This window comes from Strix uralensis, chromosome 27 (genome assembly GCF_047716275.1).
Source record: "Strix uralensis isolate ZFMK-TIS-50842 chromosome 27, bStrUra1, whole genome shotgun sequence".
Classification (NCBI taxonomy): domain Eukaryota; kingdom Metazoa; phylum Chordata; class Aves; order Strigiformes; family Strigidae; genus Strix; species Strix uralensis.
Genome location: NC_133998.1, coordinates 6,738,164 through 6,763,751, shown reverse-complemented (window position 1 = coordinate 6,763,751; position 25,588 = coordinate 6,738,164). Strand labels below are relative to the sequence as shown.

Sequence of the window (25,588 nt, the reverse complement as noted above, 5' to 3'; positions counted from 1 at the left end):
CGGGGCCGGCGCGGGCAGGGGGGTGCGGGAGAGCCCCGGCAGCGGGCGAGGGGCTCAGCCCAGCTCCCAGCCTGCGTCTGCTCCCACTTGGGGCTTTTCCAGCGCGGCCAAGGCCACTGGCGGCAGCGGGAGGAAAGGGGAGAGCGGGGAAGAGCAACCAGCGGCGCAGTTAAATCTGTTCCCAATATCAGGCCGTGCCATGAGGGTTTGGTATTTCACAAAACAATTCCTGCCATTAATTGGGTCCTGATGTGCGATGCTTCCCGGGCGGCAGCCTGCGGCTTGGCGCTCCCAGCTCAACGGGAGCCGCCGCTGGTTCCCCCTCGGCTGCATCCCCTGTGCCAGGGCCTGGCACGGCGCAGCCCCCAGACCCCACCGAGCCCCCCCAGCCCGTGCCCGGCTCAGGACCCACCACCTGGACGGGCTCTGGCACAGCCCCGACGGCCGCAGGGAGCTCCTGGGGCCAGGCTGGCCCTGACAGACGCCCCCAACCCCCCTGGACAAGGTGGGGTTCACACGGGGGAAACTGAGGCACCGTGAAGCGGTGAGGGGGAACGAGACCCTCGCTCCCGGCCAGCACCCAGCACCCCCAGCTCTCCCTGCGCGCCGGGAAGGTGCGGAGCATTGCGCAGGATCTGGTTTGAACCCAGGAGACTTGTGTGCTCCAGGGCCGCGCCGCCAGGCAGCGGCAGATCAATGCGGGGCGGGCACGGTGGGGACCCTGCTGCAGCCCCTCTCCTCCACAGCTCGGCGATGCCCCCCCTCCCCTTTTTGGGGGTGGGTGTAAAGGAGTTGCCAAAACGCTGCCCAGGACTTTCCCTGGCGCCAGCATTTGCCGCACGTGGTGGTGTGTGGCCCGGGTTTCTCTCCCGCCCGCCCACAGCGCCTTCCTCCCCGAGGCAGCTCGTCATCCTCCGCCTGCCCCGGCCGCAGGGTTTGGCCCCCGAAGCTCCTGGCTCGCTGCCCCGCGCCGAGCCCGCGGGCACCGGCTGCAGCGGCGACGTCAGCTCCCGCCGATGAGCGGGAGATTTCGGCTCCCAAAACAGGCCCGTGAGTCAGGCGCCTCCTTCCCGCCGGTGTTTGGGTGGTCTGGGACAGGCCGGGACAGGCGCCGGCTCTCCAGGCTCCTGGCAGCGCGCAGAAGCCCCGGGGCTGGCAGCCCTACCCCGGCATCCTGGGGGGGTCTGCCCCGCGCTGCCGCGGCCGGGACCCCACGGGGCTTTGGGGCTGCCTTGGAGCCTGGCAGGGGTCTGTCCTCTGCCGGGTGTCCCCAAGGCCACCGCTGCCCGCGGCCGTGTCCCCCCAGCCCCGTGCAAAGCCCCGCAGCAGGGAGCTGGGGTTGGGACGGGAGGGGCCGGGGCAGCCCAAGCCCCCGCGCTCCCCAGCACAGCGGTTGGGGGTGATTTCTGGGGACGTCTGGGCACGCTGGCCTGGCCCTGGCCTGGCCCGTCCCCGGCAGAGCCCCGAGGGCGGCGGGGTGGCCCGTGCCGGACGCTGCGGTCGGCTGCAGGCTCCTGCGGGATCCCCCGGGCAGGGCTGCGCCCCGCGGCCGCGGCGTGCCAGCAATTTGCAGATAAAACAAACAACCAGGAGCAGGGAACGTCTGGGTCCGTCCCCGGAGACGGCCGTGACGCCGGGCAAAGCCGCAGCCATGTGCGTGTCTCAGCTGAGACCCAGCAGCAGCTCAGCACACGCCCCCCCGGCCGGCGCGGGCAGCTCCCGGCCCCTGAGCCCGTGGCCACCCAGGTCCCCCCGGGGCGAGCGCCCGAGCGCGCCCGAGCGCGCCGGGGAGGCGGGGGAGGCTCTCGCCGGGATCCCCGCGGGCTCTGCCAGCGCAGCCGGCGGCCGGGAGCCCATCTGCCCCCGGGAGGTGTCTGTGGTTGCCCCGGTTGGGGGGTCCCGTAGCGCGGTGGGGAGGGTGCGGTTGGGGCGGGACGGGACGGGACGGGGAGCCCCACCCCGGCGGGAAGGCAGCTCCAGCGCTCCTGGGGATGCTCCCCGGGGTGGCAGCGCCCCGATCCTGGCTCCTCTGGGGCAGGGCCTGGACCTGAGTGGGGGCTGACACTGCCCTCCTTCCTCCTGCCCCCCCCCCCGCTCCATCCAGCCCAGCCCAGCCCAGCCCAGGGGGGTCTGGCCGGGGACAGGAGCAGTGGGACAGGCAGAGAGGGGGCGTGGGGTGGGGCAGGGGAAGGACAGGGGAGGGGAAAGCTGGGAAAAACCAGCCCCGGGGTTGAGATGAGCAGCAGCCACCTGGGCTGCGCAGGATCAAGGATCGGCCCCAATCATCCCCCCCCCAGCTCAGCTGCCCACCAGGAGATTAAAGGGGGGTAAAGCCCAGCCCAGGCTCTGCTGGTTCCCAGGGCGGGGGGCTCTGGGTCTGGGTCTTCCCATCACGTCCCTGGGGCAGGATCAGGGTGGGCAGGGGCAGGCGGGTCCCTGGAGCTCCGGCCTGCCCAGGGCGCAGCTGTGGCCCCCCTGGAAGAGGGGAGCAGTGTGGGTAGAGGGAAGGTGAAGGGACAGAGGTCTGGGACCGACATTTTATTGAGGAAGATGAAGGTCGCTGCTGCAAGAGGCTGAGTGAGGGGCCGGGGCTCCTCGTACAGCGCGGGGGGATGCGTCTCCCCTCAGCAATAGGCCGTCGGTCCCCTGCCCGGGGTGGGGGAGCCCTGAGCATCAATCAGCTCCCAGACCCCCCGCAGCTGGCCCCACCCAGGAGTCCTGGCTCTCTTCTCCCCTCCTGGGAGCTGCCAGACAGCCGAGACCCCTGAGCCCCCCTCCCCGCAGCCCACCTGCCCCCGGCTCCCCCTGCCAACCCCGGCTGGGGCTTTGGTTGCCCCTTCTGAGGGCGATGCCCGTGCACGGTGCAGTGCACCCAGTCGATGTAGTTGGAGATCTTGGTGTAGATGTCGGGGTACCGGCGGTCCCCACATCTCTCCCCAGAGAACGAGACGATGCCGTAAACCTTTTCCTTGAAGATCAGGGGTCCCCCAGAGTCACCCTGCAAGGCAAGGGGGTAGGAGGGAGACTAGCGGGTCTCCTGGAGGGGGGTGCTGGGGGCAGGGGCCGGGGCGCGCACTCACCGCGCAGACGCCCTGCAGCGTGGCGTTGCGGCTGGCCCCGCACAGCATGTTGGGCGAGACCTTGCCCCTCCACAGCGTTCGGCAGAAGCTCCGCTTGATGATGGTGGTGCCGGTCTCCATCAGCTCGGTGGGCCGGTCGCCGTAGTTGGAGGTGTCCCCCCAGCCCACCACGTAGCAGACGGTGCCGGGCTTCAGGTCGACGTGCGGCGAGGGCAGGCGGATCCGCTTCACGTACTTGTTGAGCGTGGCCGACCTGTTCAGCTGGATGGGGAGCCGGGGCAGCTTCGCTCACCCTGTCGTGCGCCTCTCCCTGCTCATGCTGTCCCCCCCCAGCCCTGCCCTTCCCTCTTCAGCGGCTGGGCCCCTCTGCCAGACCCTCTGCACTGGTCCCAGTCTGCTCTAGGGACTGGCTGCCCGGGGTCGCCTCCATCGCACCCCACGGCGCGGACCCGCTTCTCCGGAGAAGCACTGACACCTAGTGTCGGCCAGGGCCTGCGTGGGCACCCCCCCTCCTGCACCGCGTGGGGCACCCCCCTTCCTGCACCACGTGGGGCGTGGGGCACCCCACCTCCCTCCTGCACTTCATGGGGCGCCCCATCTCCCTCCTGCACACCGCAGGGCACCCCACCTTCCTCCTGCACTGAGAGGGGCACTCCATGTCCCTCCTGCGCCCCATGGGTCGTGGGGCACCCCACCTCCTTCCTGCACTGTGTGGGGGACCCCATCTCCCTCCCACACCCCGCGGGTCATGGGGCACCCCACCTCCCTCCTGCGCTGTGTGGGGGACCCCACCTCCCGCTGGCGGGTGCCCGTGCCCCCCCAGCAGGCAGGTCTGCGGCGCCGACGGCCTCACCCTGAGCAGGCGGATGTCGTTGTCCACGGCGAGGGGGTTGTAGTGGGGGTGGGCGATGGACTCAGCGATGCCGAAGACCTGCTGGGACCCCTCGGGCTCCTCCAGCCTGTGGGCGCCCAGCACCACGCGCACCGAGGGGTTGCGCCTGCGGCAGAGGGGCCCTGAGCGGGCGCTGCCATGGGGGGGGTGACCGGGGAGGGGGAGAAGGGGGCTGGCGAGGTGGGCTCCAGGGGGGCACGGGTGGGTGGGAGGGGGGTTGCTCCAGGGCTGTGTAACGCCCTGGGACGGGGGTACCGGTTTGAAGGGGGCTGCACCGTGTCCCAGGGGGCACGGGGGGTGCATGCCCCCCCCGGGAGCATGGCTCACCTGGGAATGAGGCAGTGGGCTGCTGTCATCACCCACTTGGGCCACACCAGGAAGCCCCCGCAGACGTGCTGCCCGTCCATCTGGATGGAGGCGACGAAGGGCCGGGAGTGGGGGGCCACCACCTTTCCCCCGATGATCTGGCTCCCCTGAGTGCCTGGGTGGGGGGTGGGGGGTGCGGGTGGTCACCGGCTGTCGGGGAGCCCGGGCACGGCTCTTGCCTGTGTCTGTACCGCTCCGGGCTGCCTGTCCTGAGCAGCCCAGCACCTCCCGTGGGTGCCAGGGAGCAGCTGAGCATCGGCCGAGGGCTGAGCGTGGGGGGACAAAGGCAGCTCCAGCCCCGGGCCTCCACCTCCCCCCCCCAGGCCGTGGGGACCAGCCCTGCAGCCCTCCCACCCCAGCTCTCCCATTACCTGCTGGGAGCAGGATGGAGCCTCCCAGGCTGAGGATGAACAGCCCAGCTGTGACCATGCTGGCGCAGATTGGGCCACTGCCACCTCCTCTGGGGCCACTTCGGGCTGGGGGGGGCCTAAATAACTGGGGGCTGAGCCTCTGCCCAGGTGCTGGCGGGTATCTCCCTCTGCTTCCTCCTCTCTGGGTCTTCCTGCCTTGTGCAATTGCCGTGGGGTGGGGGGCACCGGCCGCGCAACGCTGCGTCCAGCTTCCCCCGGAGCGGCCGCGCTGGGAGGGGAGCGGGTTGGGGAAGGAAGAGGGAAAGCAGGCGGCTCCCCGCTCCCCTTGGGCCTTTGGCTAAGCAGGGTGAAACCCCCCTCCTCGGGGTGTTGAGGTGGGAGCAGCAGGGCCCAGGACACCCGCAGCCGGGCTGTGGGGGGTCGCGCAGGGCCTGGGCTGGGCTCGGCCTCAAGCGACGCAGCTTCGGCCCCGCCAGGGACCACCCAGCTCTGGGATGGTGCTGGGGCAGAGGGGCTGCCCCCCTGGTCTGCACCCCCCTGGGGTGTGAGAGGGGCTGGGGGTGTACGGGGTGGGGGGACGGGGACCCCACTGCCGGGGTGACCCCCGCTGCAGCGCCGGGCTGTCCCGGGGCCGCGTGCGGGCTCTGGCCCCCCACGTTTCCCAACAGCGCGGTGGCCGGGGCCTGGCTCGGGGCTTCCTGTGGCAGTTGCCAGCGTTTGCCCAACGCGACCGTTGCGTTGGGAAACGGGGGAGCAGCGAGGGGGGGACGCACACACACCCGCGGCCCAGGCTCCCCCCTTCTCCATCCCCCCCTTCCCGGCCGCCCCTCGGTGCGGGGGGAGCGATGAGAGCAGTGCCCGGAGCGGGGACCCCCCCGGGGGGCGGGTGGGGGGGTCCCCTCCTGCCTGCTCTGCCCGGGAAGAGCCGCCCGCACCCCCCACCCCCCATCCTGCCCCGCTCCGCGCAGCCGGGACCCGCTTTGGGGCTCCCCCCGCCCCGCCGCAGCAGCAGGCGCGGCCCCGGGAGCGGCGGGCGGGGAGCGGGGAGCGCCGCGCCCCGAGGCCGGGTGAGGGGCGGCGGCAGTGGCGGGCCGCGCCCGGCAGACGGAGCTGTGCGGGAGGCGGGAACACCGGCGCGGCCCCGCCAGCCCTGCGCATCCCGCAGCCCCGCCGGGGATGCCGCCGCCCGCCGGGCCCTGAGCGCCGGGACGGGCGGCGACCGGCCCCGCTCCGCCGCGCCCCCCCCGGCCCGACCCCGCCGGAGCCGCCGGAGCCGCCGCCCGCCTGGAAAATGGAGTGAGTTACCGGAGCCCACCGGGCCGCGGGACCCCGGCACCGGGCCGCGGCCACCCCCCCCCCCACCCCGGGCCGCCGGCTGAGCACCGCGGGACCGGGCGGGGGGTGACCCCACCGGCTGCCGGCGCTCGGGAGCCCCGCACCGCCACTCACGGAGCCCACACCGGCGGCTCGTATCGCCCCCCCCCTCCCCGTGCTGGGGCTCGTGGGCCTGAAACAGGAGGCTCGCATGTCCGGACCCCAAAACCGGGGGCTCGCATCCTCCCAATGCTGGGGCTCAGGACCCCAAAACCGGGGGCTCGCAGCCCCCCAGTGCTGCGGCTCAGGACCCCAATACCGGGGGCTCGCATCCCCGCAGTGCCGGGGCTCAGGACCCCGATACCGGGCCCTCACGTCCCCCCGGTGCTGCTCAGCAGGTGCTGCCCCCCCCCCCCCCCCGGTCCCTGCCAGCTCGGGGTGCAGCGGCGGAGGCCCCCGAGCGGCCGCGGGGGGCGAGTCTCCGCTGGCAGCGGTGCGGGGAGGGGTGGGAAGGGCGTTTATTTTTGTGTTTTGAACCTGTTGTTGCTGCTGCATGTGGCGGGGGCGAGTGGGTGGCTGCGAGCCGCGGACCCCTCCCTGCGCGCGCACCCCCAGCCCCCTGCCCAGGGCCCCGGCTGCTGCGGGGGAATCCTCGACGCCGGGTCCCGCCAGAGGGACGTGCTCGGACCCCCGGCCTTGTCCTTTGTGTGCTGCGGCGGGGCCCTGCCCGGTGGGTCGGTGCCGGGTGGATGCGGGAAGGAGGGAGCTGGTGGAGGCCGTTGGGAGGGTGGTGACTGGGGACCATCCTGCCCGCAAACTGGTTTCGCCCCTCAGGGACAGGAGCAGCCCCTGTGTGCAGCGTGTGGTGCCAGGGGGGGCTCGGGGCTGGTCGGCCAGGCTGGCCCTGCCTCACCGCGGCCTCCCCTCCCGTGACTCTGGTCCCCACTGTGGCAAACAAGGGTCCCCCCAGCATCTCCTGGGTCTGGTGCTGGGGGCATCCAGCCAGCCGGGGGGCGGCCGCCCTCGGCTCCTCGCGGGCACCTCGCCTGGCACCAACGATCTGGCCGCTGGCTACCGAGATGCTGGGGGTGCTCAACAGGTCCCGCTCGCCGCCTCCCACCACGGAGCCCCACGGAGCTGTGGGGCGCTGGCGAGGGACGGGGTTGGGGGGTTCCTGGGGTCGGGGTGGGCTCTGGCTGTTTGCGGAAGGCACCGGCGGGGGCCTGGGGATGTTCTGGAGGCCAGGGCGCAGCGTCTGCGGGGCTGGGGAAGCAGAGCGGCTCCCTTTGCTGCTGGGGGGCCGGGGGCTTTGCCATGGCTCTGGGCAGCCCCTCGGGGTGTCGGTCCCTGTAGAAAAGTGCCTCTTTGGGGAGGAAAACATGTGCGGGATTCGCCAAAAGGCAGCGAGGGAAAGGGCAGAACCGAGGGCCGCGATGTGCCCTGGGGAGCGGGCGGAGGAGCTGCGGGAGGGTTGTGGGGTCCCCCCGGGCGCAGGCGTCGAGGGCTGGGGTTGAAGTGGGGGATGGCGCCGGGCAGGACGGCGGCTCCTGTCCCTGCGCCCCACACGCTGCGCTGCGCCCCGCACCGCTCACCCCTGAGCTGTTCCGGCAGCCGGGGCTCTGGAGGTTCCCGGTGAGGCCGAGGAGCCCGTGGAGGGGTGCGGGGGCTTCCCTCCCGCCACCTCCATCCGGCGGACCTGCCGATCGCTCTTCCCTTTGAGTGAAGCCCCGTGAGTGCCCTGGGCGGGGGCTTGCCCCTCCACGCGGGGGGACCACAGCCGAAAAGCAAACCGGGGCGCGCGTGGCTCCTGTGTGGGCAGCGCCGGTGCAGCCCCTTGGCCGCGGCTCTTCAGGAGGAGGCTCCTGAGCCTGGAATAAATGTGCAAAAGTCGGTGGTTGAAATGCTCAAATGTGTTCCCCTGGGCAGGTCTGGGTTTACGGGGGACCTGCCGCTCTGGTGCCCCTGTTCTGGGTCTCACCGGGTCAGTCATGCTCCCTCAAATCCGGAGCCTGAATCATGGGGCTGGAGGTTCCGGAGAGTCCCGGGGCGGGGGGGACGCAGCGAGGTGCTCCCCTGATGTCGGCCTGGCTCTGCGGCAGACAGCGGGTGCTGCTGGCCTTGCTTTGGCTCCCGCTTTGCCTTGGCACCGGCAGCGGCTGGAGGAGGGTCCTGGCTGCCGCGAGCCGCTGGTGCCCAGCGGGGTTTGGCTGAAAGCTTCCAGGTCTTGCACAGCCTGTGCGGGTCCCGTCGGGGCTGCTCCTCTGCCCGCTGCCATTAACGCTCTCATGCAGCTGGAGGTTTTGCATCCCCACGTCTGGCTGCTCCGGTGGTTTGTCTCAGTGGGTCGCTGCTCTCCCCTCCGGGTCTGGGGTCCCCTCGGAGCGGGGGCTCTCCTGGTCCTGCCCTCCCGACCCTGCCCATTCCTGATCCAAAGCTGACGGTCGCACCCAGGGGAAGGAGGGAGATTTCTGCCTGAGGAATAACCTGGGAGCCCTTTGGGAAGGGACTTGGGACCCTGCTCTCCACCTGCCTCCGGGGGGAAGCTGATGCTCCCCAGACTGGTCGGGTCCATCCCTGTCCCTGTGCACGGCCGAGGGGACGGCAGCGTTGCCCTTCCCAGCTCTCCCGGAGGGAGCGGTAAAGCTCCGCCGCAGGTGCCCAGACAACGACTCCCCGGCCCTGCTTGGGGCTGGCGGATCTCGGGGTTCAGGGTTTGGCCACTGCCACAGGACGGGGCCTCTTGGCCAGTGGGCAGGAACTGGAGCAGGTTTCCTGGGAAGCTGCCGGTGTTGGCGTTCCCGCTTCCTGGCCAGAAGAAGCCCCTTGCCCCGCGCCGGGTTGGTGGTTCACACGGTCTGTGCTGTGCTGGGGCTCAGCCGGGCCGTGGCGTGGGCCCGTCTCCAGTGGTGGAGGTGGCAGCAGCGAGGAAGAGCCAGGAGGGAGGAAGGCTGGGGAGGCGACGTGCGCCGGGGCAGGGTGGGGTGGAGGCGCAGAGCTCAGGGCTGGGGGCAGGGGCGTGTGTGGGAGCCCGGTTTCCCGAGTCTTCGCTCCTTCCGGAGGCGAGTGAGCCCCCGGGCCCCAGACAGAAGCCGCTCTCGGGAACGAGGATGAGCCCTGCAGAGGCCCGGGAGGAGAGAGAGGAGCTGGGGCGGATCCTGCCCCAGCCAGGTGTTTCCTGGTGGAGCACGGCTGGATGTGGCTGAGCCCGGCCCCTTGGCTCGGCGCCGAGGGCCAGCTCCCGGGGGTGCCCCTGCCAGGGGCCCGGGCAGGAGCTCCGTGGAGCCTCGCGTGCGCCTGCATTGACGGCGTTGGTGTGGGAAAGCCGCGCTGCCTCGTGCGAACGGGAGGCCAAGGGCCAAGTGACATGGCTGGGGCCACCTCGAGGTGGCAGGGAGCCGGGCGCCGTGCCCCGCGCTGGGGCTGCCTGTGCCTGCCGGCCGGTGCTCGCAGGCGTGGGGAGAGGCCGGCTCCTCTCTCATTCATAAATCGTGGGGGAGTTTCCTGGTGGAGCCTTGCTCCTCTAACTGGAAGGGAGCTGGAAACCCAAGTGTTTGGAGGGCACTTGAACCATTGTTTGAAAGATCTGTAATTTTCCAATCAAACTCCCTCCCCAAGCCTCCGTTCATCAAATATTCATGGGATCCATTTTCTCCTGGCACTCCCAGCCCACGTCTCAGCCCGGAGAATCAATCAGGCAGCTCTGCTTGCTCTAATGCATCCTGCGTTTTCGGGAGCCTGGGGCTGCCATCGCCTCCTCCCCCCATCTCCCCCCTGTCCCCGGGCAGCAGCGTTGGATGGGGCTGGGCAGGCAGCGGGAGCACGGGGAAGGCAGGACACAGGGAGAGGGGACACACGGAGAGGGAAGGCACATGGAGAGGGGAGGAGAGGGAAGGCACGGCTCACGGCTCACGGCTCACGGGGCGCGGGGCGCGGGGCGATGTGCCGGCTGCAGGCTGGAGGCAGCTGCACCGTGGGGCAGGGCGGGAGTGGCCCCGAGTCACCGGGACCCGAGCAGGCGGGTCGGACCCTGTGCCCAGCTGCCCCGGCTCTCGGCTCCTCGGCAGCCCGGCTTTGTGGCCGTCCTCGCCCAAGCCACTGGCTGCTGATTTATTTGCCTTTGCGGCCCCTGGGCTGCTGCACCCCCTCCCCTCCGCACCCGCCGCCAGCGCGGGCGTTTGATGGCGGCCCCGTGGCTCCGTGACAGAGGCTTTGCAGAGTCCCCGTGGCCATGGCAGCGTCACTCTGGGCCCGGCCAAGGGGCCCAGCTCTGGGCGCGGGAGCGGCAGTGGAAATCACTGCCAGTCCCTCGACTGCCGCCGGCGCTGCCCCTCACACGGGCCCTGGGCCCCACACCCCCCCGTCTCCCCGGGGTGGGGGTGCGGGGGTCCGGGCGGTGCTGCCCCCGCCAGGGCTCTCTCCCTGTGTCCCCCAGGCTGGGAGCTGAGCGGGTGGAAGGGGAGCGGAGGTCAGGGGAGCGGAGGAGCCGCTTGAAACGGCTCTTCGCACATTTGGATGAGCTAATGGGAAAAAACAGAGGAAGGCAAATAAACATTATTGTTTCATGTCAGGCGGGGAGGAGACAAAAGGTCACGGGCTTCCCTTGTGATGGTAGGAAACGGCAGCATCAGCAGGGCTGGAAAGAGCTGGAGAGCCAAGGGGGAGTGCGGTACGTGCCCGGGGCGCGTGCGTGCCCACACGTGTGTGTGGATCCGGGGGTCCGGGGACTGCTGCCGTTGCAGGTGGGAGTTCCCGGGGCATCCTCCCCCGGTGCCGCCTGCATCCCTCGTCGCACCAACCTCGTCCCCAGCGCCAGGGCCCATGGCTCTCCCCGCCACGCGCTGCCTGTGGACTCGGCTCCCGGAGCTGCCCGGGGACACGCGCGCGGCCGACGCCGGGCGGAAAAGCCGGAGCCTGTTGACCGGGTGAAATGAGGGGGCAGGGAGGGCTCGCTGGGGGTGCCTTCGCGGGGCTCGGGGTTGCTGAGGGGCTCAGTGGTCCCTTTCCGCCCCTCCCTGGCACCCAGGGTGGCTGCAGAGGCACGGCCGGACCCTCTGGGGTGGCACCGCTGGGGCCTGGCCGTGGCCCCCCCGGGGGTGCCGGGCCCGGGGCGCTGCCGCAGGGCGGGGGGCAGCGCTCCCATCCCAGGGGGCTTCTCGGGCCGAGGGGGGGCCCCTCGCTGCGCATCCCCCCCCTGAGCTGCGCATCCCCCCCTCCCGCCGCTCGCCCCGTTGCCATGGCGCCGTTGCCATGGCGCCGTTGCCAGGGAACCGCCTCCCGGCTCGGCGGAGCCATCGGTCACCGGGGCCGGAGGCTGCGGGGCCACATCGGCCCCGGCCCGGGGCTACCGGCACCGCCGCCGCCCCCGCGGCGGGGGAAGAGGAGGATGAGGCGGGGGGGGCCGCTCCGGATTGTGCCGCGGCGTGGGAAGGGTCTGGGGCAGGGGCCTCCCCCACCCCGGATCGGGCCGCGGGGCGCTGCTCTCCCGCCACAGCAACAGGGTCTTGTCGCGGCTGCTGATCCCCGGGGACCGGGGGGGGCTGGGGGACACACGGGACCCCTCCACCCGTCCGCCTGCCCCGCCATCCTGTCCCCATGGGCAGGGGCCTGGGGGCACCAGGGCTGTCCCTGCTCTGCCCCCCCTCGCCGGGGTCCGGCAGTGACGGACGAGCCCCCCCAGGGCGGTACCTCGGGTCGGGCCCCGCAGCGGGGCCGGGGTGCGCAGGCTGGGGGGGCAGGGGGGGCCGGGAGGGTGCAGTGAGGGGCATCCAGCCCATTTTGGGTCTCTCCCTGGGCCAGGAAGATTCCTGGCGTTGGACCCGGGAATGTGGAAACTGCAGCAAATAATGGAAAATAAAGGGGATGGAGGAGGGAGGAAGAGCAGAGCAGAACGTCTCAGGAATGCTGTGAAAGTCTGGATCCATCGTACGGGGAGAAACAGGCCCTGGCGCAAAGCCCCCCCGAGTCTGGGGTGCCGAGAGCTGGACTGGGGGGTCCCGCGGCCCTGGAGCAGGAGGGGGCCGGTGGCGAGGGGCAGCCCCGGCACCGTGGGGCTGGTGCCAGCCTGGGCCTGCGGCCACTCGGGAGCCCGGCACGGGGCAGGGCGGGGGGCGGCCGCTTCCTCCCCTCAACTTTGGCCCATCACCCGTCCCTGCGGAACCGTCCCGGCTGCCCCGAATCCCGGGGGGCTCCTGGCTGCGTGGGGGGGTGGGGGGGAGGTTTCTCCCTTGGGCTGGAGCCCGGGGCAGGGCCGTGGTGTGGATGCGGCTGCCAGTGCCCGCTCCGAGCTCCCCCCGCCAGGGCCCTGCGTCCCCACGGCCCCCACACCCACGTGGGGGTCGGCGCCGTCTCCGAGTTGTGCAACTGCTTTGGGTCTCTGTGCTGGGAAAGGACCTTCCGCTGTGTCGGGGGCGCGGTGGGACCCCGGGCTTGGGGCTGGGGAAGGGCAGACCCCCGGCTCACGGCCCCGGCACCTCGGCAGGGGAAGTTTCCCTCGGGACAGTTTCCTGCAGCCCCCAGCTCCCACCGTGGGGGCTCGCAGGGCGCAGCTGGTGTTCGGGGAAGGCGGGGAGGGAGCGGGGTCGGCCCCTCGCCCCCCCCCATGGTCCCTGTGCCGGGTGCTGCTGCTCTCAGACCCTGCGCAGCCAGGCAGGGCGAGCGGGGACGGCAAAGGGCCGCGCAGACACTCCGAATCTCTTCGGGTTTGTAATTATTTCATTCCCGCCCGGGGCGCAGTGTGGGGCTGCCGGGCGAGACCCACGGGAGGCTGCAAGCGGCGGGCGCGCGCCTGCGCCGGCAGAACCCTCCCCGCGTCGCCACGAGCGGCACGAAAATAACCGCTGCAAGAGTGACAGCTTCCCCGGTTTGTTTTTCTGGCCTGGATTTGTCGTGCCGCCGGGATGCCGGGGTGCGGGGCGAGGGGGGGCGGGCGGCTCCCCACGGGCTCCGAGGGGGCGGCGGGCGGAGGCCGGGGGGTCCCTTCACCCTGGCAGAGCCCGGTGGATTTGCTGCAAAGCCCAGGCGTGCGCTGGCCCCGCCGGTGGTGCGAGGGCACGTGCGTGTGCGAGGGCACATGTGCCGACACGTGCGGCCAGAGCCCGGCCGGGCAGGTACCGTCTGTGGGGCGCAGCAGCCTGTGCCCACCCCACGTGTAAAACTGCCTTTGGGAAAAGCCCTTTGGGAGCGCGGGGGAGATCCCCGGCCTGGGCCACGTGCAGAGCCGAGCCGGCGGCCCCAGGGAGCGATGGGGAGAAACGCGGGGAGCGGGGTCGCTGCCCCCCGCTGGGGCACCCGCAGCCTGCAGGTGCCGGGCAGCACCTCGGGGTCTGTGTTGTCTTCCAAAATGGGCCCCCCGAGCCGGGCTAGGGCTGCTGGGCACGGGGTTGCCCTCCCCGGGCCTCGGCTCGGCTCCTGGTGCGGTTGGTGCCGTAAGAAGCTGGGGGTGGCTTCAACCTGTGGCCCCCGAGCGCGCAGCTGCGATGAGGCCGGGCTGGGACCCGGCTTCTGGCGCTGGCTGCTCGCTAATGGCTTTTCCCGCTGTGCTGGGGACACGGCGCTGCCCACCCCTCCCTGTCCCCCCCTCGCCTGAGCCGCCCCGCCTGGGTTGGGGCTGCTGGTGGCCCTGCGGCCGCTCCTCTCCCTCCCTCCTGCCCGCTGGGGAGGGACTGGGCTGTCTGCTCTTGTTTTAATTGCGCTTTCAAAGCCCTCGGGCCCGGCTGGGCATGCGGGGACAGCCCTGGGGAGAGGCAGGCGCAGGGGTGTCACTCCAGCCCCCCCACATCAGCCATCCCGGCTCTGTGCACTCAGCCAGGACAGGAGCTCCTGGGAGCCCTGAAAATGGATGTGAGCTTAACCACCGGCATAAATTAAGTGCCAGAGCTCTCCTCCTCCGCCGCCTCGGCCCTGGTGTCCCCCAGATGCAGGAACAGCCACGGGCAGGGGCTGGAGCCGGGCCCCGCTCTGGGCTGGGGGGTGTGGACCCTCTGCCCCGGTTTCCTCTGTCCTGCTCGCCCAGGGCATCAGCGCGGGCGGCCCCGGGGCCGAGGGAGCAGCCGGAGGAAGAGCTCGGCTGCGGGGACCGGAGCTCAGACCCGGGTCCTCGTGCCGGTGTCTCCTCTGGAGCAGCCGCCGGCGCAGCAGCCCCCTCGCAGGCTCCGCTGTCCCTCGCTCTGGGAGGCAAGTGGCAAAGATCCATCTCCTGACGATACCTCTGTGCCTCCCACCCCAATTACTGTCACAGCCAAGCACTTCGTTAGTGTCGCCTGGCGAGCAGCCAGCCGGTTCCCTGCGGCACCCGAGCGTCCCCGGTCACAGCTGGGCCCCGGGCAGCCGCCCTCGGCCCCGCTCTGCGGCTCCTGGCTGCCAAACCCGCACCTGATGCTCTGCGGCGCGGGGGCTATCGGGGGGCCCGTGGGGCTGCGGCACCGGTTGGGCTGGTCCGGGGCTCCGGCGCCACTGGGACGTGGGAAGGCGGGTGCGTGGACACGTGGCGGCAGGGGGTCGGGGCACCCCCTCCTCGCAGCACCCCGGGGCCCAGCTGCACCTGGGGGAGCTGCACCAGGGCCAGCACGGCACCGGCTGATCCCCAGGCACGGCCGCAGCGGTTCGTGTGGCAGAGGTGGGTGCCGGGCGCAGGAGCACCAACCCCGGCCCAAACAGAGCCTGTTGCGACGTGTGTGTGCGTCGTGTGTCGGTGCACGTGTGGCTGCGTGTGTCCGTGTGTCCGTGCACGTGTGTGTGTGCCTGTGTGCGCAGCCCGGAAAGGTCACTGTCTGGGAAAGGTCCGCAGCCAAGAAACGGTCTTGGAATGGGAAGTGTGAGCCAGGTTGAACCGCAGGGGTGGCCAGAACCGTCCCACCCCAGCCCCTCCACGGTCACCGTTGCCATCTGCGCCGCGGGAGAAGCGGGTCCAGCCGTGCCAGGTCACCCCTGGGTGCCTGTCCCAGGGGACTGGGGCAGGGCAGGGGGCCAAGGGGCACCTGGAGGAGCTGGGTGGGCAAGGGGTGCTTGGCTGCAGGGGGCGAGGGGAAGGGGGGGAAGCAGCTGTGCCCGGTCCGCTGGTGGCACAGTGTCACCTTGACCCCCCCGCTCCTCACTCCTCCGCTCTGCTCTCTCGCAGGGTTGTGGAGCCCAGCACCCTTCAGCAGGAGAGGCTGCAGGCCATCGCGGTGAGTCCCCTGCGCGCCGCCAGCGCGTCCTGAGCACGCCGGACCCCGAGCTGGCGTCCCTGTGTCCCCACGTCCCCGCATCCCCGTGCCATCACCTGCAGCACGTGGGGCAGACGCCAGCGGGGAGGAGAGTGGGGACTGGGGGGGCTGTGGAGGGGTTGTGGGGACTGGGGGCGGCTGCCAGCTGCTCTCCCAGCCCCTGCCTCTGGCCCAGAACGTGCTCCGAGGGTGCGGGCAGGGGCAGGAGCCAGGGACCCCGCGTGGGTGCCCAGCCCCGGGCCTGGGGGCTCTGGCAACCAAACGAGGACTTGCGGGAGCCCCTGCCAGCGTGTCCTGCCCGTGGTGGCTCTTCCTGGGGCTGTGCCACTGCCGGGGTGCAGGAGCCATCCGGGCTCGGCTCTGCGCTGCTGAAAGAGGGACGGAGCGAGCGATGGGAGGCTGGGGGGTTTAATTAATGAAGCAACGCCTTGACGAGCCCCAAGTGAGCGGGAAACAAGCAACAATTCCCCCCTCACTCCTTCCCAGGGAAGCGCTGAGGCTGGTGCACGATCCAGCCCTGCCCGCTGTGGGCACTGGTAATTATATTAATTAGTGAGCAGTGGGGGGCCGCGCTGGGCAGCCCCCCCCAGCCCGGAGTAGGGCACTGGGTTGGTTCTGAGCCCCGTCGCAGCTCCCCTGCCCGCCGCGGGCTGCCAGCGGCCCCGGCCCGCAACCGGCCGATCTCCGCGGCACAAAGGGCAAATTGTTCTGGGCCGGAGGAGGAAGAAGCGGGTGACGCTTCCCGGGCTGGGACTGAAATGATCCGCACCGGCCCAGCGAGGGGGGGCCAGGGGGAGGCTGTGGGGGCTGGCTCCCCCCGCGCTGGCAGCTCGCTCGCCGGGGCCCGGTGCGGGGAAGGTGAAGCTTTGAGACGGGGAATCCAGGCTCTGCCCTGATTTCCCTGCACCCCCCGTGCCTCAGTTTCCCCCCGTGAGGGCAGGGGCGTGACGAGCTGCCGCTGGGCTGTCCCCAGGGCCAGCCTCGCAGCCCAGCTCGGCTCCTGTCCCCATGTCAGACCCCCCGGGAGCCCCCCGCTCCCCGCTGCTCCCCGCTCCGGGGGGCCGGGAGGGAGGTGCCCCCGCCCCGGCGGTGCCTGACGCCGACCCCGGCCCCGCGCCGACCCCGGCTCTGCCACTCTCGTCCCTCCAGGAGAAGCGGAAACGTCAGACAGAGATCGAGAACAAAAGGCGGCAGCTCGAGGATGACAGGCGGCAGCTCCAGCATCTCAAGGTGAGGGTCCCCCGCGACACCCAGGCTGCCTCTGCACCAGGGACGTGCCGGGACCCCCGGCTGCGGGGGTGGCAGGTCCGTGACCCCCCCTCTGCTCCCCAGTCCAAGGCGCTGCGGGAGAGATGGCTGCTGGAGGGGGCCCCAGCCTCAGCCTCCGAGGAGGATGAGGCCATGAAGAAGCAGATGCAGGAGGATGAGGTGAAGACCAAGGAGCTGGAGGAAACCATCCAGAGGTAACGGGGATGGGGTGTCAGGGTGCGCCCGGAGGCTGCCAGCGTCTTCTCAGAGACCCCCCGAGCGGGCAGGAGGCTCAGGTGCAGCTCAGTGCCACGTGCCAGCCCCGTGGCCGTCCCCGGCGGGACCCACAGGCTGTGCAGGGCGTCTGTGGGAGCCATGGGGCTGGGGGCCAGGGTCCTGTGGGGGGGCTGGCGGGTGCCCAGCACCCATCATCGCGGGGACAGGGAAGTGGGGGGTGGTTCCCCGTGGGTGTCTGTCCCCATTGCGGTGGCTCAGCCCCGGGGGAAGGGGTAGGGTGGGAGGTTGCGGGGGAGCAGCCTCAGCCCCTGCCCAGCCCCCTCGTGCCGGAGGGGGGCCGGAGCCCCAGCACGGAGGTGTCCCGGCAGCCCGGCCGGCCTGCAAGAATGCAATCAGTCACGGCTGTGCCGTCAGCCACCGAGCATCGGTGCAGAGAGGGGTCAGGCACGAAGGGGCCTTTGTGTCCGTCTAATGGCGCGGTGCATTCCTCCGCCGGCGCCTCGCGGGGAGACGGGAGTTAAGGGGGGGGGACGCTGCCGGGGGGTGCTGCCATTTACACGGACAGGAATCCGTGGGGACACCCAGAGCTCTGCCACGTCCCGGCGGGGCCCCGCTGCCGGCGCAGCTCTTGGCTGTGGGAAGCTTAAATGGGCTTCGGGCGGCACATAGGGAGTGGGACGGTGACGGGGGAGCGTTGCTCCGTGCCACTGAGCGAGAGCCCTGCCGAGGGCGTGGCGGGCTCCGCTGTCACAGCACGGGGACGGCGAAAGAGCCTGGGGGCTCCATCCCCCTGCCCGGTGCCCACGGGGGGTTTCTTCCATCCCCCCCCGGGCTGAGCTGTCGGCCAAGCGGCCGCCCTGGTTGCTGCAGAGCTGCAGCGTCGTCCCATGCAGCTGACGGGCGCCCGCGCCAGGGACGGGACAGGGGCTGCACCCGCGGGTCCAGCCCCTGGGTTTGTCCCAGCAAACACACGCTTCTCCCCTGAAAAGAGCTGGCGGCTGTGCCGGAGGTCGGTCGGTCTGTCTGTCTGTCTGACCTGGTGCCCAGGGGCTGGTTTGTGCCTCCCCTCTCCCCCGCGCCCCCTTCTCAGGCCTGTGGCTGCCGCCGGCCCCTCAGCCCCGACTCTCCCCCCAGGCTGGAGAAGGAGCTGGAGACGCTGGAAAACGGCACCTCGGCAGCTTCCACCAAGGAGAACCTGGCGGAGGCGGCGGCGCCGGCCAAGGAGGGGCAGGCAGAGGCCGTCCCCAACACACAGAAGGTGGGCACGGCCGCGCTCCGCTGCCGCGGCGGGGGGAGAGGGGGTGCCTGGGGGGTGGGTGCTCGCCCGGCACCCACCAGAGCGGAGCAGATTGAGGGGCCGAGCGTGGGCAGCTGCTGCCGCTGGGTGGGGGGGTTCACCGGGGCGCTGGCGCGGCTGCGGGGGTCCCAGTCCACGGCCGTGCTGGGCGGATTGGCCACCCCTGTGTCCCTGTCACCCTTGGGGCTCCATCCTGCCGATCCTGTGCTGGGGGTCCCTTGCCCTGGGGGGGCTGGGTGCTGGGGGGGTGGGTGCGGGGGTGCGGGGCATCCCCCGGCAGCTCCTAACCTCTCCCTTCTGTTTTGCAGAGTCCCCTGGGCACAGTCAAGGGTAGGTGACCCCAGTCTCGGCTGCGGTTCCCGCTCTCGGGGGGGCAGCGCCCGCCACCCCCTCGTGCTGCCCCAGTGCTGGGGCCGTCTGGGGGGGGCGGAGCTGGGGCAGCCCTGTCCCCACGTCCCCCGTCCCGGTCCCCTCCTGGGCAGTGGTGCCTTGCAGGGGGGGGACGGGACACGCTGCCCTCCCCGGGGCCCGTCCCACGGGTGCGCGAGCGACCAGGCGGCCGCTTCGGCTGAGGCAGTCGCTTCTCCTCTCCGCCTGCAGCCGAGAAGGTCTCCGGCAGCCCCATGAAGGCGGTGGAAGGCACCGACATGATGAAGGCAGGTAGGTGCCACCTCTCCGGGAGGAAACGCTCCTTCCCCGCTCCCGGCCGCCCCGGCTCGCTGCCCCCCCCGCAGCCCCGCCACCGCCGCTCGATGCTTTTCCAAGCCCAAGGCAGGGAACATCCGTTCATTGCAATCAGAGGGTTTGTTTTTGCTTCCGCCCCGCGGCTGGTTCATGGTTCGGGGACACGCACACACTCCCCCCCCACCCCCCGCCATTTCCATGTCTCTGCTCCGGTTCCATCCTTCGCCTCCCGCCCTGCGCAGGGAGCGGAGCGGCGGCTGCCGGCATGGCTGACCCTGCGCCGGCGCTCTTGGCTCGCCGGGGCGCGCGGGGCCCAGCCGCCCACGCTGGGGGGGTCGCTCTGGTCTGGTGCTGTGGCACCGGCACTGGACTGGTCCTGGGGTCCCGGGAGCAAAGTGCCACCAGGCCGAGGTGACCCCGGGGATGGGGCCGGGCCGGGAGCCGAAGGAGATGCCGAGGAGCGCCCGTCCCGCGGGGCGGAGGGGCTGCCCCAGCGCCAGCTCTCAGCGGGGGACGATGACACCCGCAAGCACGTGCCGAGCTGCCAGCACCGGCCCCCGCCGCCGGCACTGCTCACCGGCTGGACAGACGGACACGGCACTGCCTGGCACGGCGCCGCTGGGGCCTGGGTGGGCCCCGGCGCGGGGGGACGCAGGAGCCATGGAGGTAAGGTGACACCGGCAGCACCAGGACGGCGACAGCCCCGCGGTCCCGGTAGGAGAGCTGTGCCCGGGAGGTCGCACCCGCCTCTGCCGTTCACTCCTCGCTGCCGCCTGCTGCCTTGCTAACACCGCTGAGCACCGCGCCGCACCGCGCCGCACCGCTGCTGCCACGTGTCTGCCCGCTGCTGCCCGCCGAGCAGGGGCTGGGGAGGGCTGGGGCCGCCGTAACGCGCGCTGTCCTCTTTGTGTCCCAGCCATGTACTCGGTGGAGATCACGGTGGAGAAGGACAGAGTGACTGGGGAGACCAAGGTCCTGTCCAGCACCACCCTGCTCCCCCAGAACCACTGTCTGCAGGGGGTCAAAGTGTACGAGGACGAGCTGAAAGGTACGGCCTGGCCCGCACCGCTCGGCGGCGTCAGGAGCAAAGGGCAGGGGACGAGGGAGCAGCCGCCTGAGCATCCCGGTGGGCGCCGGGACTGGGAAGGGCTGGGGCCGCTCCGGCCGTTCTCGCCGGCCCCAATCCTGCCCGGCGTGGGACCTGTCCCGGCGAGGTGGTGTAGATGGTCCCGACGGGCCAGGCCTGGTTTGCACGTCACAACCCTGCGCCGCTGGAGAGCAGAGAAGAGGATCTGCCCCGTCCAAGACTTGGGAGCCCGTCCCGCAGGCGGGGAACGCAGCACCGGCACCGCGTTGGCCCGACGTGCCCAGGCTGGCGGAGGGCAGCGAGGCCACCGGGCGCAGAGGAGGAGCAGCGATAGGGACAGTCCCTGCTTCTGGGAACCTCTGGGGACCTGCTGCGAAGGGTCTGGTGACAGCCGAGGGATGGCCGCGTCGGCGGCAAGAACCAGCCGTGGAGCCGGGGCAACGTTACTGGGGACTGTGGTGGCCAAGCGGACCGATGGCCTCTCCACGGAAACTGCGCTGCAGCAGCAGCTGGCCCCATCCAACACCCTCAGCGTGGCCCTGGCCGCGCCACACTGGCCTTCAGGAGCCGCCTGGCTCGTCCCCCCGCTGCTCTGGGACCCCCGGCTCCAGGGACGGGCCAAGGAGCCGCCTCGGGGCAGCCGCGCGTTGGTCCCGGCCGGGCTGGCCCTGCCCAGGCTGGTTGTCGTCCATCGCTCCATCGACCGGCTGCTGAGGCCGCTGCGCCGATCGTCGCCTGGTGCCCCCGGTCAAGTGGAAAACACGATGAGGCGGAGGCGGCTCTCGCCATGACGCACGTCAGCGCCGCAACGGCCACGTCAAAGCGTGCCGGAGGCGGAAGAGCCCGGCACGGGGCCCCCGGGTGCCAGGGGCAGCGGGACACGGCAGGACGCGGGGGACACGGTGGGGCAGCGCCGGCCGAGCGGGGACCTGCCGCAGAGCGTCGTGTCGGCCCCGGGCGCCAGCCAGACGCCGTCCCGCCGCGGCCAGCGCAGCCAGCTTGGCAGGCTGTCGGCAACCTGGCAGATGGCCGCGGCTCCTGCGGGGCTCGCTGGGTCTGAGGCTTCGGAGGTGCCAAGGGCCGGGAACGGCTCCTCGTGTTGTGCTTTTGTTTCGGCCTCCCCATCTGCTGTCGGGCAGGGGCCAGGCGATGCTGGGGGGGTCCGGCAGCAGCTCCGGCCAAGGCGGGGGTCAGGGTGCTACCGGGGGGTCCCGGCATCAGTGCCAGAGCCTTTGGGGAGGGGGAGGTGCCGCTGCCCGGCCGCACGGGAGCCGGGTCCGAGGGGGTCACGCCAGCAGGAGCTTTTCCAGGTTGATTCGTGTCCCCAGCCCGAACCCCGCGTCCCGAGCCCCCCTCACCCTCCCTCCTCTTGTCCCCGCAGTGGTGCACGCGGTGAGCGCCGAGGACGGGGCCCTGCAGAATGGCGCCCACCCCCTCAGCTCCTCCGAGGTCGACGAGCTCCTGCACAAGGCGGACGAGGCCACCCTGAGCGAAGCCGCCGGGCGCGAGGCCCCGGCCAAGGCGGGAGAGGAGGCCGGCAGCGGCCCAGCCAGCCAGAAGCCGACACCGCGGCGGGAGATCACGGGGCTGCAGACCAAGCCGCGGGAAAGCACCACGGTGCTGCCACCGGGCGAGGGGATGGAGCCGAGCCGGGAGCAGCCCGTCACCATGATCTTCATGGGCTACCAGAACGTGGAGGATGAGGACGAGACCAAGAAGGTGCTGGGGCTGGAGGGCACCATCAAGGCCGAGCTGGTGGTGATCGAGGACGCCGAGAGCAAGCCAGAGCCGGCGCGCAAGGACCACGCGCCGCCCAACGGCACCGCGCTGGAGCCCGCGGCCGCCCAGCCGCTGGGCGAGGAGGGCCCGGGCGGGCAGAAGCCAGGTGCCAACGCCACGGAGGCCAAGGAGGCCGAGCAGGAGACGGACGTGAAGAAGCAGCGCTGCAAGTGCTGCACGGTGATGTGAGCCGCGCCGGCCCCACGCCGAGCTGCCCCCGCCGAGCCCCCTCTGCCCCGGCCCCCGCTAGCCAGGCCCGCTGCCCCGGCACGCTGGGCTCCCTCCCCCACCGGACACGGACCCTCTTTCTGCAGAACCGGGGAGAACCAACACGGCGCCTGCGAAGCCGCAGCAGGCAGCAGCGACCCGCGGCCGCGGCACCGCTCACCCCGTCTGCCCGACGCCTGCCCCGCGCCGCACCCCACCAGCGCTGCCTGTGATATTTATTAGAGACCCCCTCGCCCCACAGTGTCCCCGCCCGCGGCCCGGCCTCGCCCTGCGCCGGAGCCCTCCTGCCGCCGACGCCGGAGCCTTGCCCCCCTCTCACCGGCAACTTCCCACCCACCGTCAGAGGACGGAGCCGGCCGGGCCGGGGGATCGGAGGATGCTGCTGTGTCTGTAGATGACTCCCGGGGAGCCGGCGGCCAGCGGGACCCGCACTTGGCCCAACCTGTGGCGGGCGTGAGCCAGCCCCATGCCAGCCCCTCTCTCTGCGCCTCCACCATCCACTTCTCCCACGGGAAAGGCCCTGGGCTGTCCCCTCCTCCCCGGCTGCCCATGGATGTCCCCGCTCCATCCCGTGCCCATGAGCCCCTCCGGGACGGAGCGTGTCCAGGCCAGGGAAGGCCGTTGAGGGTGACGTCCCCTCCACGATGCTCAGCCATGGTCAGGAGCTCGCAGGGGGCCGTGGGCCACGCATGGATCCCGTGGGGTCGGCCGCAGCCTGTCCCGGGGGCTGTGGGTGGGAGACCCTGCGCTGCTCCCCGGGACGCGGCCCCCGCGCAGGAGCTCCTCGCCCTGGCACTCACGGTGACGGCTGCCACCGACCGAGTGCTGGTGCCGCAGGCTCCCGCAGGGCCGTTCCTCCATCTCGGCTGCCGCGCCGGTGTCGCTGGGCTCTACTGGCCCAGGGGGCTGCGGGGTGTGGTGGCCGGGTGCCCGTGTCCTCCTGGGGCAACGGGGGTGGTGATGGCAGCGAGGGAAGGGGAGCTGGGGGGGCCCATCCCCATGGGGACGGGGCTGGGTGGGCACTGCCGTGCCTTGGCGCAGCAGCGGGAGGGTGGCCCAGCACCATGTCCCCCTCCTGCCTCTGGTGCCCGGGGACGGCAGGCTGGCAGAACCGCTCTCTGGGGCCCCGGGCTACAGCGTTGGCCCCCCAGGTGTGCGGGGCAGCCCAGTTCACCCCAGCACCGGGACTGGGAGCTGCCAGGGGTCCGGTCTCCCATGGGGGGTGTCCTGGGGATGCCATGTCCATGCCAGGGCTGTGCACAGCCTTCCCCACTGCCCCCACCCCACACCCCAGCCCTTCAGCGGGGATTTCACCACCAGCACCAGCGTTTCCTCCCCACTGAGACCTGCTGGGGCAGGTGGGGAGGGGGGGCGCCCATGGCAGCACCCGTGGGTGCTGAGCCCTGCCTGAACCCCGGGTGCTTCTGCCGCAGCAGCTGACACATCTCGCTGAGCCCACCTCGTGGGGCCGGGGGCACCATCCTGCCCTGCCCCGGCACGGGGGCTGCCCCAGGGGGGTCCCATCTCCTGCCAGCCCTGTCCCAAACATGCCGGGCTCGGACCCCCAGCCTGGCCCTGGGCTGGGGTTGCTTTCGTGCCCCGGTGCCCCACATTGGCTGCAGCCGGGCTGGCAGCACCCAGTCCCCGTGTCCCTGGGGCGCAGGAGCTTTGGGGAGGGCGCAGCTGGCCGGGAGTGCGGCCCCGCTGCCAGCCTGCCCACACCGGGGTCCCCGTCCCAGTGCCAGCAGGTCCCTGCTGCCAGGGACCCCCCGAGTGCCCCGCGAAGCCTGTACAGGGCAGCCCCCCACACTGCCCAGCCGGCCGGGGCGCGGGTGGTGGAGCAGCCAGGGATGGCACTTGGCCCCCCAAGGCCTTCCCTCTCCCCCACCCCCCTCCTGTGAGCAGTGACCCCCTCCATGACATCCCAGTTGCCCCCCAGTTACCACCCAGGCTGCAGTTCTCCCCCAGTGGAGTCACTGTAGGGACAGGGGAGGGGTCGGGGTCTGGGGGCCGTGGGGGGCTCACGGTGCTGCTGTGCCGGTTGTCCCAGGGGGAGCCTGGCCCGAGCCCCGGCTGGGCACTGAAAGCCTCTGGGAGAGGCAGAGTTGGGGGAGGAGGGGGGGTCGGGGCTTGCACCCCCAGGGGGGAAGGGGGAGCCCGTCCCACCTCTCCCACCGACGGGCATCGCTGGGGCCCCATCACTGCAGTGCCGCAGTGCGGGGGGCTGGGTGCTGCGGGGCGTCTGCCCCATCAATCCTGGGGGGCTGAGTCAAGGCACGTCACCCTCTGCCACCCCCTCACTGGGGACCAGCACCCCCCACCCCATCCTGCCCCGTGTCCTGCAATCCTCCCCCCCAACCCCAAGCCAGGGCCCCCTCCCACCCTCGGCACCCCCTGCCCCTTGGTTGGCTTCGGCCCCAGTGCCGGCCCCATCTGGCCCCCGTGGCAGTGGGGAGCAGGATCGGGCCCCCCGGTGCTGGGGCTGGCAGGGGCTGAGCCGCAGCAGCGGAGGAGCCCGGCCATGCGCCCCAGCCCCATCCCGGCCAGCCCCTGCCACCCCCCGCCTGGCTCCGCTGAAGTGCACTTCCCGCACCCCCGTGCTTTTCACGTGTGCCGAAGCCGTTTGAAGTTTCCCTCCCCGCCCCCCCCCCCCGGCCCCCCCCGTTGTTTGTAAAACACCCGAACCGAGCAAATAAACTGTGTGAACAACCAGGCTGGCGCCTCGCCCGCTGCGTGGGGCCCGGGGCTCCGCACCCTGACGGGTGGGAACGGGCCGGATGGGCACAGGGATCCTGGGGATGAGGGGGGTGATGGGGATGGAGGTGGGGGTGCTGGGAATGAGGATGATGGGGAGGGTGGGGATGAGGATGATGGGGATGAGGGAGAGGATGATGTGAACGATGGGGATAAGGATGATGGGGATGGGGGTGATGGGGATAATGGGGATGGAGATGAAGATGGGGATGATGATGATGGGGAGGATGGGGATAGGGATGGTGGGGAAGAGGATGATGGGGATGGGAGTGATGGGGGTGATGGGGATGAGGATGATGGGGATGGGTGTGATGGGGGTGATGGGGATGAGGATGATGGGGATGGGGGTGATGGGGGTGATGGGGATGAGGATGATGGGGATGGGTGTGATGGGGGTGATGGGGATGAGGATGATGGGGATGGGCGTGATGGGGGTGATGGGGATGAGGATGATGGGGATGGGGGTGATGGGGATGAGGATGATGGGGATGGGGGTGATGGGGGTGATGGGGATGAGGATGATGGGGATGGGGGTGATGGGGGTGATGGGGATGGGCCCTGCTTCTGCTTCCCTGCCCAGGCTGAGGCTCCTCCCGCCCCTGCCCAGAGGCTCCCCACAGCCCCTCCAGCCATTTCATGGGTGCAGGAGCCACGTGTGGGGACATTGGTGCTGTCACTGGGGGGTGACAGAGCCCCCCCTCTGCTCAGCAGTGTTCCACACCCCGCTCCGGCCTTGACTCTGTCACCTGCTGTCACCCGCCATCCCCTGTGGGCCCCGGGAAGGCCGACGCCAGCCCAGCAGCACCCAGGGGATCCCCACCACTGCCCTGCGCTGCCCAACACTCACCCACCATAGAGACCCCCCTCCCCTGGCAGCTCCGGAGCCAGCCGGCGCGGGGCAGAGGCAGGAGCCCGCCGGGGTCCCTCCCAGCAGAATAAACCCCCTCGGTTCCCCCCTCCTGTGGCTGGTGGGGCCTGGCTATGGTGACAGCCAGGCAGGGGCAGGGGCAGGGGCAGGGGCAGGGGCAGGGGCAGGGGGTTTTCACAT

The 25,588-nt window shown here is 71.6% G+C and overlaps 2 protein-coding genes across 4 annotated transcripts; one reads left to right on the top strand and one right to left on the bottom strand.

Annotated features, from left to right (window-relative positions):
* Positions 1-1,662: 1,662 nt before the first annotated feature.
* PRSS57 (serine protease 57) lies at positions 1,663-4,791 on the bottom strand. Its single transcript, XM_074851518.1, has 6 exons — positions 4,710-4,791; positions 4,300-4,453; positions 3,934-4,078; positions 3,081-3,341; positions 2,790-2,998; positions 1,663-2,029 (listed from the first exon to the last, which is right to left on the bottom strand). The coding sequence occupies exons 1-6, from the start codon at positions 4,765-4,767 to the stop codon at positions 1,663-1,665; spliced, it is 1,194 nt and encodes a 397-aa protein (XP_074707619.1). The 5' UTR covers positions 4,768-4,791.
* A 941-nt stretch (positions 4,792-5,732) lies between these two features.
* On the top strand, positions 5,733-24,499 carry PALM (paralemmin). Of its 3 annotated transcripts, none has more exons than XM_074851536.1 (9): positions 5,733-6,005; positions 15,139-15,187; positions 16,376-16,456; positions 16,559-16,689; positions 17,846-17,969; positions 18,317-18,338; positions 18,609-18,668; positions 19,609-19,740; positions 21,161-24,499. In XM_074851536.1, exons 1-9 carry the CDS (start codon positions 6,001-6,003, stop codon positions 21,745-21,747), a joined length of 1,191 nt encoding a protein of 396 aa, XP_074707637.1. In that variant the 5' UTR covers positions 5,733-6,000; the 3' UTR covers positions 21,748-24,499. The 3 variants fall into 3 exon arrangements, with proteins under 3 accessions (XP_074707637.1, XP_074707635.1, XP_074707636.1); XM_074851534.1 differs by lacking the exon at positions 5,733-6,005 and adding an exon at positions 10,610-10,945; XM_074851535.1 differs by lacking the exons at positions 5,733-6,005; positions 19,609-19,740 and adding an exon at positions 10,610-10,945.
* The last annotated feature ends 1,089 nt before the right edge of the window (positions 24,500-25,588 follow it).